General features: G+C 36.2%; 1 protein-coding gene across 3 annotated transcripts in view; it reads right to left on the bottom strand.

Moving 5' to 3' along the window:
• The window catches only part of grin2bb (glutamate receptor, ionotropic, N-methyl D-aspartate 2B, genome duplicate b), a 132,230-nt gene that overhangs the window by 47,294 nt on the left and 69,164 nt on the right, over window positions 1-15,772 (bottom strand). For all 3 annotated transcript variants that reach the window (XM_056250483.1, XM_056250484.1, XM_056250485.1), the window contains exons 4-5: window positions 14,454-14,724; window positions 14,169-14,361 (exon numbers count right to left, since the gene is read on the bottom strand). In XM_056250483.1, coding sequence (XP_056106458.1) covers window positions 14,169-14,361; window positions 14,454-14,724 — 464 coding nt within the window. The remainder of the gene's footprint in view (window positions 1-14,168; window positions 14,362-14,453; window positions 14,725-15,772) is intronic.

Below are 15,772 nucleotides of genomic sequence, written 5' to 3'. Positions count from 1 at the left end.
TTAACCTTATTGTAAAGTGTTACCGACATTTTTAATCTTTTTTTTAATCAGCTTTCAGCATTGGCTAACAAACAAATGCTTAAAGCTATTTTTTTATTAAAAAAATACCAAAGTGGTATTTTACTGCCCCTTGCAGTCATTTCATCATACTACTCCCTAATATTGTTTTATAATCCATATTTAGAATTTCTAAAATCATTATTTCAACATTTACAATCACATTTTGTCCAAATTCATCTATTGGAGTATTATGGACTGCATTTATTTATTTTATTTATTACTATTTACAATTGTGTCACAGGAAGGCTGAAAACGAAAGTATAACGTTGGGCCACGCCCCCCAAGGACAAATTCACTCATAACTCGAAAACAGAAAGTCGCTGCACGCTCAAATTTTGATGGTAAGGTTCTCTCGGGGTTCTTGATCCAAATCTATCGTCGCGGGGCTCGGGAACGCCCCCAATCTTTAGATAATTTTTTCATTATCTCGTTCCCGAGATATAAGTGAAAACCAAATTTCCATTCATTTATTTCAACTGTATATAGTCTGTAATACCACTGTTATCCAATAGATGGAGCAGCAGCATTATACAAATGCTGAAGGAGTATTGTTCATTCTTAGTTAATGTTAACTAATGTAGTTAACATTAACTAAGAATGAACAATACTCCTTCAGCATTTGTTAATCTTTGTTAATGTTAATTTCAACATTTACAAATACTTTATTAAAATCTTGTTAACATTAGTTAATGCACTGTGAACTAACCTGAACCAAAGAGTATAGAAGAACAAGAGGCGAAACTCCGATGCTTTTCTGGTAACAGCCACTAGGTGGCGCGGCCGCCATTTTGGGGTGAAAATTCCAACTGGAGTTACTGGGCAACAGCACAGATAACAGTTTTTTAGGTAGTTTTTCTTGCATTTTTATGCAACTTTACACATTTACTACTATTATTAGTTACCAACTCCACTAGGCCTGAAATATATTTTGTACGTTTTAATCCCCTGGATCGTGCTACAAACATGATGATCTTAACATGATGCATTGGTGTGTCCGTTATCTGTGTTTTTTTGTTTACATAGGCTTGCTTTAACGGTCATTAATATAAAATAGTACTGCAAAAAAACAGTTTACTGTAAAGCTATTCTATTGCTGTTATATATTTATTGTCCAACATTTACATTTTAGTACAATTACATTTATTTGCTGAATTCATTTATTTCATTGAACTTATTTTTGTATGTAAGGTTATGTGTACCTCCTGGGAAACGGTCTAACGTTATAACTTTATGAACTTACATCACTTTATTCTTCTTACCTGTCAAACTTAATGTAGAGATTAATATAATTAATTAAATCCTTGAACTTCCCTGTCTCAAGTTATGTGGGGGAAAAGCCTAGTAGCAACTTCTTTTTAATGGATATAACGTTAACTGTTGTGAATTAAAATAATCACCTAATTATTTCAACCTAAAAATGACCTCTGCACTGGACTAAATATATGTATAATATATGACTGCCGAGTCGCTTTCACCCCAAAATGGCGGACGCGTAGGGCTGCTGCTGGGCGCTGGTGTTGCAATGGAACGTTCTATTGGCTTTCACTTCTTGTCAATATACGTTCTTTGCCTGAACTAACAATGAACAGCTGGATTTGTATTAACTAACGTTAACACTAGAAGTGCCAGAATTCCATAACTACTAGAACTGCCACAAGCGGTCATTTTGACCGTTAGATTGCAAACTCTATATCTTTAATGATAAATACCCAATTGAGAGATTAATGCATTTGTTGTATTAGGATATCTTTTAAAAACAAAACAACACCAAACTGTACATTTTAAAAAGTTTAATTATACATTTATAAATAATAATATCAGTAGCCCGTAATTATCGCATAGGGCCTATTCACAACAGAGCTATATTTCCATATCCCTTCAACATAACTCAGAACAAGATAATAACAACTAAAAGTATCTTATTTAGATATTCTTTTGACAGTGAGAGAGACAATGTCATGGTTTATGAATTCGCTGTCTCCTTTCTCGTCTTGTTGTGTGTGTGTGTGCGTGGTCGCTGATCAATGCAGCTTATCAGCACGTGCGCTCTGATCAAGGCGCCAGCTGCAACTGATCAGCGATTCGACCCTTTTCAGTGTTACTGTTCTCGCCTAGTCTTTGGGTGTTTCTCAAAACCAAGAATGCAAAGAACGGACTTGTGTTCTTGGGGAGAACGCTCTTGCTAGTTGTTCTTGGAAGAATGAACTCACAAGCTAACGAGCACACAGAACGCTGCTGACAGTTTGAGACGATGTGTTCTTGCTGGTATTGCGCAATAATACCCCCGCACAGACACCGTCTGCAGTACCCAAACATAACGAGAATTATTGACGATAACAGCCAGGCTGCAATGGTCTCTTGGCTGTGGGGAAAAACGAGTCTGTGAGCAAACTGGCCGGTTGGCTCGATAGCTGACGTTACACCCGCAGGCGCTTATGGAGATTCTCACTTCCGAAAACGTTTGAGCACATTTTCGATTAGCCATACATTTTCGTAAAAATGCCAATATTTGAAATCTACACAGTTGATTTCTCGCATCAAATGTTCTCAGAAGTGAATTTAGTGATGAAATAGTGTACGTAATTGTAGAAAAACGAAATACTGTATTGACCTGCCTCTCCTTCCTCGAATGCCGAATTGAATGCTGGGATATTTCTGCCGTCAAGTCAACACAAGTTACCAACCGATGCATCCTTGGTAAAATGGGCGTGTCAAGAACACATCCGGGATTTTTAACTGTTCTTGCCAAAATGCAAACTTGTGTATTGGGACAGTACTTGGGCCACAAAAGATGACGTTTCACAAGAACACAAGGACACAAGTACAGACAAGAACACAGATTGAGAAAGGCCCTTTGTCAGATCGTTGTGGATTTTTCCTGCGTGTTTGTTCCCTGCCTGTATACGTTTTCCGTGTGTCATCCCGTGTTCAACACTCCTGGTTCAGCACTCACTCCAGCGTCCCTGTGCTGCCAAGGGCTTCATACCGGACATTTGCACACCTTAACTCTCCCAGCATCTGACCAGCTCTCAATAAACATATCTGTCATTTTGCAATTGAATCTTCTGATTATTTCCTAATAGACAAAGGTCAACCGCGAGAAATGTAACAAAAGAATACCGCGAAATTCAGTGCGGTCAATATGACCGTCTATGGCCGAAATAGGTAAATATGTTCATTTGTTTGTTTGCCTTATGTGTAATTTATATTAAAAACATTTTAAATGAAAATACAGACACTTTTAGGAAAAGTCAGGTACCAGCAGGAGATTTTTTTTTTTTTCAACAAAGTTATTGCAGATATAAAATTCAAAACGGTCAAAATGACCGTCGTGGCCGTTCTAGTGTTAACAAAGATGAACAAAAACAGGAACAAATGTATTGCTCATGGTTAGTTCATGTTAATTAATACATTAACTAATGTTTAATAAATGAACCTTATTGTAAAGTGTTACCGACATTTTTAATCTTTTTTATCAGCTTTCAGCATTGGCTAACAAACAAACGCTTAAAGCAATTTTTTTATTAGTTTTAATATAGTTTTATATTATTACATCACAAAGAAATATGTGAAATGCATGCTTATACACCATTAAAAGAGATTTTCACAATAACATATCCCATGTGTGTGTGTGTGTGTGTGTGTGTAAGCATATGTCTACATATGAATGCAAAAGCACTTGTGAAAACACTTTATTAATAAGTACAGTGGCCAGCAGAGGGCAGTAGAAGACCACTTATTGGCTCACTTTCATTTTGACACACTTGATTTTCACCAGTAAATCACAGCACTAAAGCAAACCAGTTTTTCCATGTTAACTATTATAACACAATCATTTTTTGTCAGAGTTTATCACTTCATTTTTATTGGCCCTTCACATCAATGCAGCAATGTGGTAAATCATGGTAAATCACGATAGAAACATGGTAAATCATAGTAAAAAATACTATTACATGGTGGATCATGGCAAATCATGCTAGCAATGTGATGAATCATGGTAAATCATGCTACAATCCTGGTAAATCATTCTAGAATGTGGTATATCATGGTAAATCATCCTATAACATGGTAAATGATGGTAAACTGTGGTAAATCATGCTAGATTCATGATAAATCATACTGGAACATGGTAGATCATGAAAAATCACACTAAATTTGGTATATCATGGTAAATCATGCTAAAACATGGTCTATTCCATCTATGATGTCAATGGTTAAATGCTTGCTACATAAAACTTAATGTCTTTTGATGCTTTTGTGCTTAACGGCCTTAAAGGCCGTAACTGCTTGAACACCGCTAAATGCTGCTAGCAGCTTTAATTATTATTATTATTATTATTATTATTATTATTCTTCTGCCGTAAAACGCATCGTGCAGAACAAACCGTAAGTGCTGGAGCTCTGAAACTTTGTCAGAGGGTAGTACAAAAATCGAGGAGAGCCTCAGAAAGTATGACCCCGATTGGCCTATAGGTGGCGCTACAGCAATCAATTGCGCGAAACTGCTCATAACTCCTAAACCGTATGTCGTAGACTCAAGTGTCTTATATCATTGGAAAGCTGGAGGCCTGAAGAACAAAACGTATATCTCCGATTTCATTTCCGGTATGCAAATTTTTCCGCCATTTTGAATTTTGTCAAAAACCTACTTTTGCGAACTAGTCCCTGGTTTTTCGCCCGATCAAAACCAGACAAATGCATACATGTTCTCTGGAGTCTGAATATCAATAATCATTGAAAAAAAGTTGAATTTTCGATTCACGGTCGCTAGGGGGAGTAAAATGATCGTTGTGGGAGGAGCCTATTTTACTAATATGGCTATAACTCGAGAAGTAAATGAGATATCTTCACCAATCTTGGAACACATGTGTATGAGTTCAATCTGAGGTCACAGTAAAAAAATCGCGTCGACCTAACACTAGGTGGCGCTATAACACACAAAAAACCTAAATCGGGCTATGACCACCTGACCGTTAGTCCGATTGACTTAAAAATTGGTATGCAGTGTCTTGGTCCAAGGTGCCATGTATGTGTATGAGGAAATTGGCGTAACTCAAAAAACATGGCCGCCATCGGCCAATGAATTTGAGCACCTATTACACGAGGTTAACGGAGGCCAATCGGAACGAAACTCGACGGACATGTTTGACTCATGGCCCAAGAGGTCTGTAAGAGTTTTGAAAGAAATTGGCCACTAGTTGGCGCTAACGAGTTTTACGGCTCTGTAATCACGTGGTGTTGCACACATCCCGAAAATATGCATATCATTTGATAGATCTCCTCAGGATGAACAACTTTCCCTCTAGAACCATTGCTGTCAATCAAATCGTTCATTAAATATTCACGAATATGTTAAAAACCTACTTTTGCGAACTAGTCCCTGGATTTTTGCCCGATTGGAACCAGACCAGTCTAGGACAATTCTCTGGACTCTCTAGATCAATAATCATTGAAAAAAAGTTGAACTTTTGCATTTTTCGTATGGCTATAACAGGGTCATTTAGAAAAGGGGCGTGTCAAATACACACAAAAGCCTATAAATCATAAATAAAAACTCAGAACTAAACAAAAATTGGTGAGCATATGTGTCATAACATGGTGAAGAAGCATGCAAAGTTTCATGGAGATCGGACCATAGTTGGCGCTATAACTGTCAAAAAGCTTTAAAACCATACATTTCCTATGGCAAATTGCCTGTATTGGCTGTAAATGCTGATCTCTTAAATGAATGCTCAGATCTTCTTTAAAAAAGGTCAAGAACATGTGTAATATCACTCTGTACGGCATTGAAAAATTTCAGACAAATCAGACAAAATTTGCCTCTATAATTAATTGTCACAGGAAGCCTCAAAACGAAAGTAAAACATTGGGCCACGCCCCCCCAAGCACGAATTCACTCATAACTCGAAAACGGAAAGTCTCTGCCCGCTGAAATTTTGATGGTAAGGTCCTCTCGGGGATCTTGATCCAAATCTTTCGTCGCGGGGCTCGGGAGCGCCCCCCCGCGGATCGCTAATCTGTGAGAACCCCAACTTGAAACGGCTGTAACTCTTGATCCAGACCATCTAGATCCTTGTGGAAGAGCTTGTTGGAAAGGGCTCGTCCTCATCTAGCTTCGATTCGAGTTTGGTGCGATTTGGCCTGGGCATTCCCGAGATATAAGCCCACAAAGATATGCATTTAAACGGACATTACTCCCGACAGCAATCACTCAGCAACACGGGAATGGTCTTGTTCAAGAGGGCTCCTCTAACCCTATCTAAGTTCTGAGTTTCAGATTTTTTCACTTTCTCGTTCCCGAGATATAAGTAAAAAAAAAAACGAATTTCCTGTCATTCATTTCAACCGTTTATGTAGGCTGTAAAACCGCTGTTGTCCACTAGAGGGAGCAACAGCATTAGATATTTTTAATCTTTTTTAACCAGTTTTCAGCAATGGCTAACAAACAAATGCTTATAATATAATATTAAATAATGATTTATTAGAAAGTTTAATATTTTTACATCACAAATAAATATCTGAAATGCTTAAGGACCACAAAAAGAGATTTTCACAATATCATAACCCACAATTGTGTGTTTGTGTGTGTGTGTAAGCATGCATAATGGTATTCACATTGAAAGACTGGTTTGCTTTAGTGCACAATACTCAGGGTTTCTGCAGGGTTTAGTCAGTCAAATTTAAGACCTTTTAAGACCTTTTTATGACCAATATTATTTAAATTTATGACCTACTCGAATTACGAAAAATAACTTCCTTTCAAAAGTCTTTTTTTATTGACTTTCATTAAAAGTAATAAGTTTAATTATTTAAAGGTTCCATTTTCTTAAGAGTAACAAACTGAAGGCTCCCTTTTCCTAAGTATCAATAACACAGGAACAACACAACACTTATCACGATAATATCAGTCAATATCGATAATTATGACGATAAATGTCAATTCTTTATTTCTTTGAACTTTGAAGGCAGATTTTTGTTCCTAACTGAAAGTTGTAGAAACCAGAGCGTTAATTGTGGTTTTAAACTACTCTTTATTGTCAAAACATATCATGACAAACACTTGCCAAACAGGTGAACATTTCACAAATCTGAGGTAGAACATTCAAACATTTGTATTTTTTCCTTAACAAAAATAATATCTTTATTTCAAAATTAATTTCTTAGTTTCTGCATGTGCTAATGGGGGATATTGTTTCAAGTCTTGAAACAGGTTTGTGTTGCCTGGCTTTGATGGCACGTATCTTTATGAAATGTATGAAAAACAGTAGGCTATAGCCTAAATACATAAATACTGTAATTATATTCCATTAGTCCTTTAATACATTGTCTACATTAATAATATAATACAATTCAATATGTATCCCACATTTCATGGTGCAGTTAATATTACTAGGCTAACGTTACAGTAAAACCATGGTAAAGGATGTAAATGTGTAGATGGAAAAGCTTTCTGACTGTATAGTTGCGCACAGTGTTTCTCCTGTTCGTCAGCGCTGTTTCATCTGCCTTTAAACTGGTTTAAATCACTGAGACATTTGTGTTCTTCGCTGAATTCAAGTGCTTCTCACTGGATCTCGTGATCGAGACTGATCAAAGTTAACCATAGACAGTAAAAGAACGTGTCTGCTCTAGTGAGCTTGATCGCGCTACGCTGCCGTTTGGACTTTGAGCCGAGCGGATAAACGCTCCGTGAGGCGCGCGCGGTTCAAATGAGTTTCGTTCCGCTTTTGGCGCATAAACATGATCTAACATTTATCGAACTCTTGATATCGTTTTATAGAGAAAACATTATATCGCGATAATGAATGAATGAGCATATCAATTTAAGATGTGGCTAAATGTAATTTATGACCTTGTATGGAAAAGCCGGACGTTTTTATGACTTTTTATGACCCCGCGGAAACCCTGATACTGATTAAACCAAGTAGTTCAAAATAAAAGTGGTACTATAGCAATAAGTGGTCTTCTACTACCCTCTGCTGGACATTATACTTATTAATAGTCTTTTCACATGTGCTTTTGCATTCATATATTCAGACACTAAAAAATAACCTTATGTGACAATTACTATAATAACACAATCATATTTTGTCTTTCAATTCACTTTACTGTTCTGAAGCTTCACATAATTGCTAACAACGTGGTAAATCATAGTAAATCATGCTACAATCCTGCTGAATCATTCTAGAATGTGGTATATCATGATAAATTATTGTGTAACATTCGGTCACAACAAGGTAACATCAAGGTAAACTAAGACAAACCATGGTAAACTGACTATTGTAGTACATTGAGAAATATGAATCCTGAAGGACAATTGCAGTAAACATTTCTTTTTTCCATCACATAGTTCAAATATCTGTATCTACAACAGAATGTGTGTGTGTAGTCCTAGGTTTCTGAATAAATGCTGAATAATCTGATTAATAGCTTGCAAAGACATTAAATGCTTATAGACCATTAAAATATATTTATATAATGACTTTGTGTGTATGTGTGTGTGTGTGTGTGTGATCAAATGTCTACATATGAGTGTAAAAGCACCTGTGAAAACACTTTATTAATAAGTAGAATGGCCAGCAGAGGGCAGTAGAAGACCACTTATTGTCTCACTCTCATTTTGACACACTTGATTTTCAACAGTAAATCAAAGCACTAAAGCAAACCAGTTTTTCCATGTTAACTATTATAACACAATCATTTTTTGTCAGAGTTTATCACTTCATTTTTATTGGCCCTTCACATCAATGCAGCAATGTGGTAAATCATGGTAAATCACGATAGAAACATGGTAAATCATAGTAAAAAATACTATTACATGGTGGATCATGGCAAATCATGCTAGCAATGTGATGAATCATGGTAAATCATGCTACAATCCTGGTAAATCATTCTAGAATGTGGTATATCATGGTAAATCATCCTATAACATGGGAAATCATGGTAAACTGTGGTAAATCATGCTAGATTCATGGTAAATCATACTGGAACATGGTAGATCATGAAAAATCACACTAAATTTGGTATATCATGGTAAATCATGCTAAAACATGGTCTATTCCATCTATGATGTCAATGTTTAAATGCTTGCTACATAAAACTTAATGTCTTTTGATGCTTTTGTGCTTAACGGCCTTAAAGGCCTTAACTGCTTGAACACCGCTAAATGCTGCTAGCAGCTTTAATTATTATTATTATTGTTATGATATTTCTATTATTAGGTATATGGGTATATAACTATGAAGGTGTATGGTGTGTGTGTGTGTGTGAGTGTGTATATATGTATGTATGGGTTTGTAGGTGCATATATATGTAAATATATGTATGTATTCCGCAATTACTTTGAATTACCTTTAACTGTTGCTATATGATTTGTGTGAAGGGCTTTAAAGGCATGAACTACACATATATCTAGCATATAAGTACCGTTATCTTTTTTTTTCCTCCCCTTTCTTTTCTATAAACCCATCATTGATGCCACTACCACAACTATATCACAATCATAATTACATATTTAGAATTTCTTTTTCTATTTTCTTTTCCTTTCTTCCTCCTTTCTATTCTTCTTTTTCTCATTGCATTCTCATTGCATTGCATATATTGCATTCTCATGCATTCTTTTCTTGTTTGTCGTCAACAAGCTTGTCTGATACTAACTTTTTCAACATCTATATTTGTTTTTGCTGTTATTTTCTTTATGTACTTATCTGTATTGCATTGGGGGGAAAAAACTGAAAACATTTTTTGAAAATAAATAAAAATAAAACACTGAGTTTTTAAAAAAGTGTGAAAGTGTGAAATTGGAAGAGGAATAATGCTAAAGGGTTTTAGAGCATCATTAAGGTAATGATATTTTATCTGGCCATATTCCAAATATCTATAAACATGTGGAAACTGTCTTTCAAATAGGTTTCAGAACAAAAGAGCAAGTAAATTGATTAAATCGTTAAAATTCTAGCATGATCTGAATGAAATCAATTTTTCGCAAGAACAACCCACACAATGTCCTTGCGATCAATCTGAGATATGTAGCCTCATTTAACCCCACTCTCAACCTTTATAGGGTACATGTATTACATCTAACCTTCTACAGCCATGCCTAAACCTTCAGCTGACCTTCAGAGGAACCCCTTGAGGCTGTTTCAGGCCCTTAACCATCACAGAACATGACCCATCCAGCTGAAAAGCCCTCCATCATCGCTGACAGATCCACCGCAGAGCATGGTGGGTGTTCCAGAATGATAATATAGAATCTTGGAATGCCATTTAAATCGTCTCCATCATGGTGGAAACGGATCATTAGAGTCCTCGAGGGGTTACAGGGTCCGGTGGTTCTCATTCAGCCCACCTCATAAGGCTGTCATTCAAAAGCTTCTTGTGTGTGCGTGTGCACGCAAATGTGAGATCCTAAGTGTGCACTGCAGGGTGATCGAGAAGAACCTGCACTCCCAGAGGTCTCTAAACTAAACTATTTTCTCTGGTTTGTACTTACGGCTACTTTTCTTCCTACTATTCTTATGCTCTCCAGCATTCATAAGACATTAAAGTGTGTCCTTATCTTCTCATCAGACAATTCAAAAATCCACTTCAGCGACTCTAAAGGCTACAGATCTGCCTAATTACACAAATGCAACCATCTTGTTCTAGCAGATACCATGTCCGCTGGGTAATTGTTGTAAACTCACCATTCACAAATAACATAAAAGTGTCCTGCCCCCCCCCACACACACACTTAATTACTTGTTCCTCTCATCTAAACCAACAAAGCTTTCCGCAACAACACAGATATGTCTTCATAACATGCTCTCCAGGCTACAGATTGTTCCAGAAACATTATAAATGTTTAATTTAACATTTAAATCAAACCTTAAGTGGTGTTTTTTTTAATGATCAATGGTGCATTTGTACGTAATTTGCATATTAAATGCACGCACAATGTGTTATCGACTGGTCCGTGTCCGAGCTATGCGCTGGACTTAAGTGCTCCTTTACATACATGCTTTAGAAGACAGCTTCCAAAAATTAGCATTGAAAAGGGTATTTAAAAGTGTTTTCAGAGACGGCAGAATCAAGCGGTCAGAGGATCGTTGAATTTTTCACTGCTAGCCACCCCTGCAACACTTTACACAGACAACAGTTTAACAAGAGTTTAGCAAGAAAGGAAAGAGTCTTCGGCCAAGAACTAGTGAGACTGAAGTAAACAAAGTAACCGCGATTTATGAAGTAAAGGGGAAAAATGGAATAACTGTAACGCTCAATAATACTGTAAATAACTTTTTTTTTTAAACACTACCGTTCAAAAGTTAAAAACATTTTATGATGCCTTTTATGATAATCAAGGCTGCATTTATTTGATCAAAAATACAGAAAAAGTGTAATATTGTAAAATATTATTACAATATGTGTTTTCTGTTGTAATATATTTTCAAATGTAATTTATTCCTGTGATGGTGAAGCTGAATTTTCAGCATCATTACTCCAGTCTTCAGTGTCACATGATCCTTCAGAAATCATTCTAATATGATGATTTGTGCTTAAGTAACTTTTCTTATCATTATCAATGTTGAAAACAGCTGCTTAATATTTTTTGTGAAATGTCTTTCATCATTTATTTACCTTCATGTTGTTCCAAACACGTATGAATTTTCAGTTTTCTGTACAATAACACAAAAGATATTTAATCTATTTTTGTGTTCCATCGTACAGGTTGGGAACAACATGATGGTGGGTAAATCATGACTAAACATTTGAAGTGAACTATCCCTTTAAGTAAAAATTTTAATATCGTTATTGTATTAAAAATAAAGGCCTGATTAAGTATCAATATGTTATAAAAAAAACCTGCAATGGTACTGTATACACAGCTATAGACACTCTAGACCAGCGGTAAGGTGAGTCCGTCGTCTGTTCTGCTGAAACTGGCACATGAAGAATCCACAGAGGAATCTCGGCATGCGTGTGCCACAACTGTTCATATCAAAGTGTGGATGAGAGGTAGATTTGAATCTGTTACTGTTGCTTTTCACCCATGTCTCTTTGGGATTTAAAGTTTGTTATATTAAAAGACGTAAAGAGAGAGCGAGAGAGGCTTCCGCTGTTGTTCCATTTGGCTTCCTAATCCTGCTCTGCCTCGAGCATTCAATTAACTCCTCACCAGCAGATCAAATGACTGGCTAAAAGAGAGTGTGACCGAGCCTAAACGCTAATTAATACTTAGGAATCAATGCCCCTCAATACTAAATGTCAAATAACAGTACAAAAGAGAACAGAGGAGCTCAGATGAAAAGCTCACTTTTCTATTACGATGGATATTTATGTTTCTAAGATGAAAAACAGAGCCGGCCGGTACAGACACGTGGGCGCGGGCTGAATGTCAGAGGAGACATAATGGGGAAAGAAAAGTGAAAGGTGCTCTGTGCCAGACACTTCAGCGAGCAGCTACAGCAGACCCACATTAACAATAATGTGCATTCTATTCCTCTCGCTTTTTCACTTTTGTTGTCCATTCGTCACTCTCACTCGTTCTTTTTCTCCGGGTGTTACAGGTACGGTACAGCTACAATAGAGTGCTGTTCAATCTAGGACTCGCTTTATTAGGATCCGTCTCGGCTGATCCAATCACAGGTGAAAAGGATTGTCAATTACCGCTTGGTAGTAACATGTGTTTCAAATGCGTCTCCTGTGGCCATTTGTGATTCTATTTCAAGGGAAGGGTTTCTAAACCTGAAGGGTTTATGTTACTGTAAGGGATGTGAATAGATAAAAAATCGATTTAAAAGTGATAAATTAATGCCAAATAATTTTATTTTTTGCGAATGAATATTTTTCTGTGATTAATCCTGATTAGGTAATTAATTATATCTAAAATTCACATTTGTAATCACAAATATAATTTACACACTGAATCCACAAATTATTGTAGAATCAATAAAAAAGGAAATATTTTTGCATTATATTTTCAAAGTGAAATTTAAGTAGGGTAAATTAGGAAAGTAAGATGATTAAATATGAAATATTATACATTTATATTTATATTAGGCCTATTGTATTTAATCTTTTTAAAGGCCTGCATCAGCAATATTAATATCAATTAATATCAATTGCTATTGAATGTATTTTATAATGAACCTTTCAAAGTGCCTTGTTATTTATATCAAAAGCTTGAATATACCAATTTGGTACTCAGGAAACATTCTTGTTATTATTAACGTTGTAAAGAGTGCTGGTTAATATTTTTGTGGAAACTGTGGGTTTTTTTTTTTCAGGATTCTTGGATGAATAGATGTTGCAAAAGAATAGCATTTATTTGAACTAGAAATATTTTGTAACATTATAAATGTGTTTAGTGTCACTTTTGATCAATTTACTGTGTCTTTGCTGAATAAAAGTATTAATTTCTTTTACAAAAAAATCTTACCAACCCCAAACTTTTGAACAGTAGCGTACATCAAATCACCAATTAAATCAGAGGGGGGAAATGGTCTCATGAAAATAGCACCCATTATAGATCAAAATGCCTTTTTCAATCACGAAACTTTAAAGGTATCTAACACCAACCACTGTGTGTGTGTGTGTGTGTGTGTGTGTGTGTGTGTCTGTGTACCTACTTAACTATATTTTGGGGACAAATGTGTACCCAGAAGTGACCAAAACCTGACAAAATCTCCAAAAACCTCTCTTTAGGGACATCCTCATTTGTAAATCTGGTATAAAAATAAATTAAGTTATTATTTTTTATTTTTTTATATGTAAAAATGCAGAAAGTTTTGTGTGATGGGTAGGTTTAGGTGTAGGGTTAGTGTAAGGGGATAGAATAAACAGTTTGTACAGTATAAAAACCATTACGTCTTTGGAATGTCCCCATTCAGATAGCTAAGTAACACACACACGTGTGTGTGTGTGTGTGTGTGTGTGTGTGTGTGTGTGTGTGTGTTTGTGCACCTGTTTAGGGCTGTTCACCCTTTTCAAAAACACTCCATTAGTTGAGAAACCCTCCTGAGCAGGTGTTGTAAATGTGTGTGTGCCTCCAAGAGAGCCTGTGTACGTGTAAGATTGCAGACCCCAGATGTCAGTGTTTGAACCCTGGCACCCCGCTAAGCCTGACTCACCTCAGCACCTCGTTGGGGTTTCCTGACTTGCTGCCTTTCTTGTCAGGTGTGCCGTGGCATCCAGACTTAAGCAGCGTGTGAGGACCCCGATCCAGCATCATTGTGGAGGTTGCCATGGCGATTATGGCTACAGCATCACGCACCCGAGCCTCCAGCCCGTAGTCCCACTCATCGTAGGAAACAGAGATCAAACCTGCAAATAAAGGAAGCGTTTGAAACAATCATCTGAAATATTACAATAGTTCAACCTTTTTTCAATTCAAACCTTCATCCTTCCCTTCTTACCTGTTGGAAAGACGTTGGGTACATTATCTGCATCCCCTGTCACCAGAGATGGTACAATCCAGGTGTAACCGTAACCAGTGAGGCCGACAGAATGTGCCACCTCGAAAATGGTTGTGGCTTCTTCTTTAGTGCAGTACAGTAGTATAACAGGACTTTGGAGCTTCTTCATCTGGTTCTGGATCTTTGAGTCGCCATCGTCGACTGACATGTCCAACAGCAGCACTTCTTCCAGCTCCCAGCCAACAAAACTGTTCTCAACGGTACTCCGGATCTGGAAGGTAGCAAAAAAAGACAGAGAAAGATGAAAAAAAAAATGGCATGTCCTGTAACACCCTCCTGCTGTCTCCAGATCTCCCAAAACTGTTCACTTTTGTTCTTTAGATATATTAAGAGGAGAGATAGTTAAAAGAGAAAATCGGCAAAAAGACAAAGAGGGAGTGAAAGTAAAAGCAAATATTTGTATTTAAAGGAATAATGAAAACACTAATCATAAAAAAATTCCCATCATGCACTTCTTCCAGATACCGGCCTAGCACATGTTTCTCTTTTTTGATCTCTATTATTTGTAAAGACGCAAACCTAACTCACGTTTGAAAATGCACAAACTACTCTGAGGAGACAGAGAGAAATTAAACTGCATTTCCTCATAACAAATTGTTCAAACACAAGTCCACAGAGATGCTTTTCATTCGAATCAACCGCAGTCAGAACTAGAAGATGAAATTATTGTACCCACAATTCTGATGATGCATATTTCTGTATCGCCCAATATTTGAAGCCAATTTGACAGACTTGCAAATTGCCCTGACAGTCTCATTACACACATTATGCAGTCAAGTGTATAGTGTGAGCATCCAGTACCACAGAGGTGGAAATATCCGTATAAATGTTATATTATGTATACTATTTTAAGAAATATAATAACAGTTTAAAAAAAGAAGAAGAAGATAACTTTCATTTATTTTATTTTAAGTTTTTGGTCTAATATTTTTTTATTATTATTTAATTTCAGAATTAATTAAATTGCCAAATTTTTACCATTTTTAATATATTTTAATATTTTATAGTTTTGGTTTTAGTTAACAAAAACAACACTTGTTCATATTATAGATGGACCGATATTAAAATTCTGGTCAGCACTGATAAGTGGATAAATCATTTTTATCTGAAAAGGTCAATATTAAAATTCTAAACAATTTAGTCCAAATAAAATCAACTAAAACTTCACAGATTTTTTCAAAACACAACAAGTGAATTTTTGGTACAAAAACACCAAAGGTAATGTAGAAGTAAAACCAGGAGAAATAAATATCCAGTAT

This window comes from Rhinichthys klamathensis, unplaced genomic scaffold (assembly GCF_029890125.1).
Source record: "Rhinichthys klamathensis goyatoka isolate OS25496 unplaced genomic scaffold, OSU_Roscu_1.1 h1tg000069l_1, whole genome shotgun sequence".
In the NCBI taxonomy this organism is placed as follows: Eukaryota; Metazoa; Chordata; class Actinopteri; order Cypriniformes; family Leuciscidae; genus Rhinichthys; species Rhinichthys klamathensis.
Note: the sequence above shows the minus strand (reverse complement) of the source record. Positions and strands in the feature narration are given on the sequence as shown.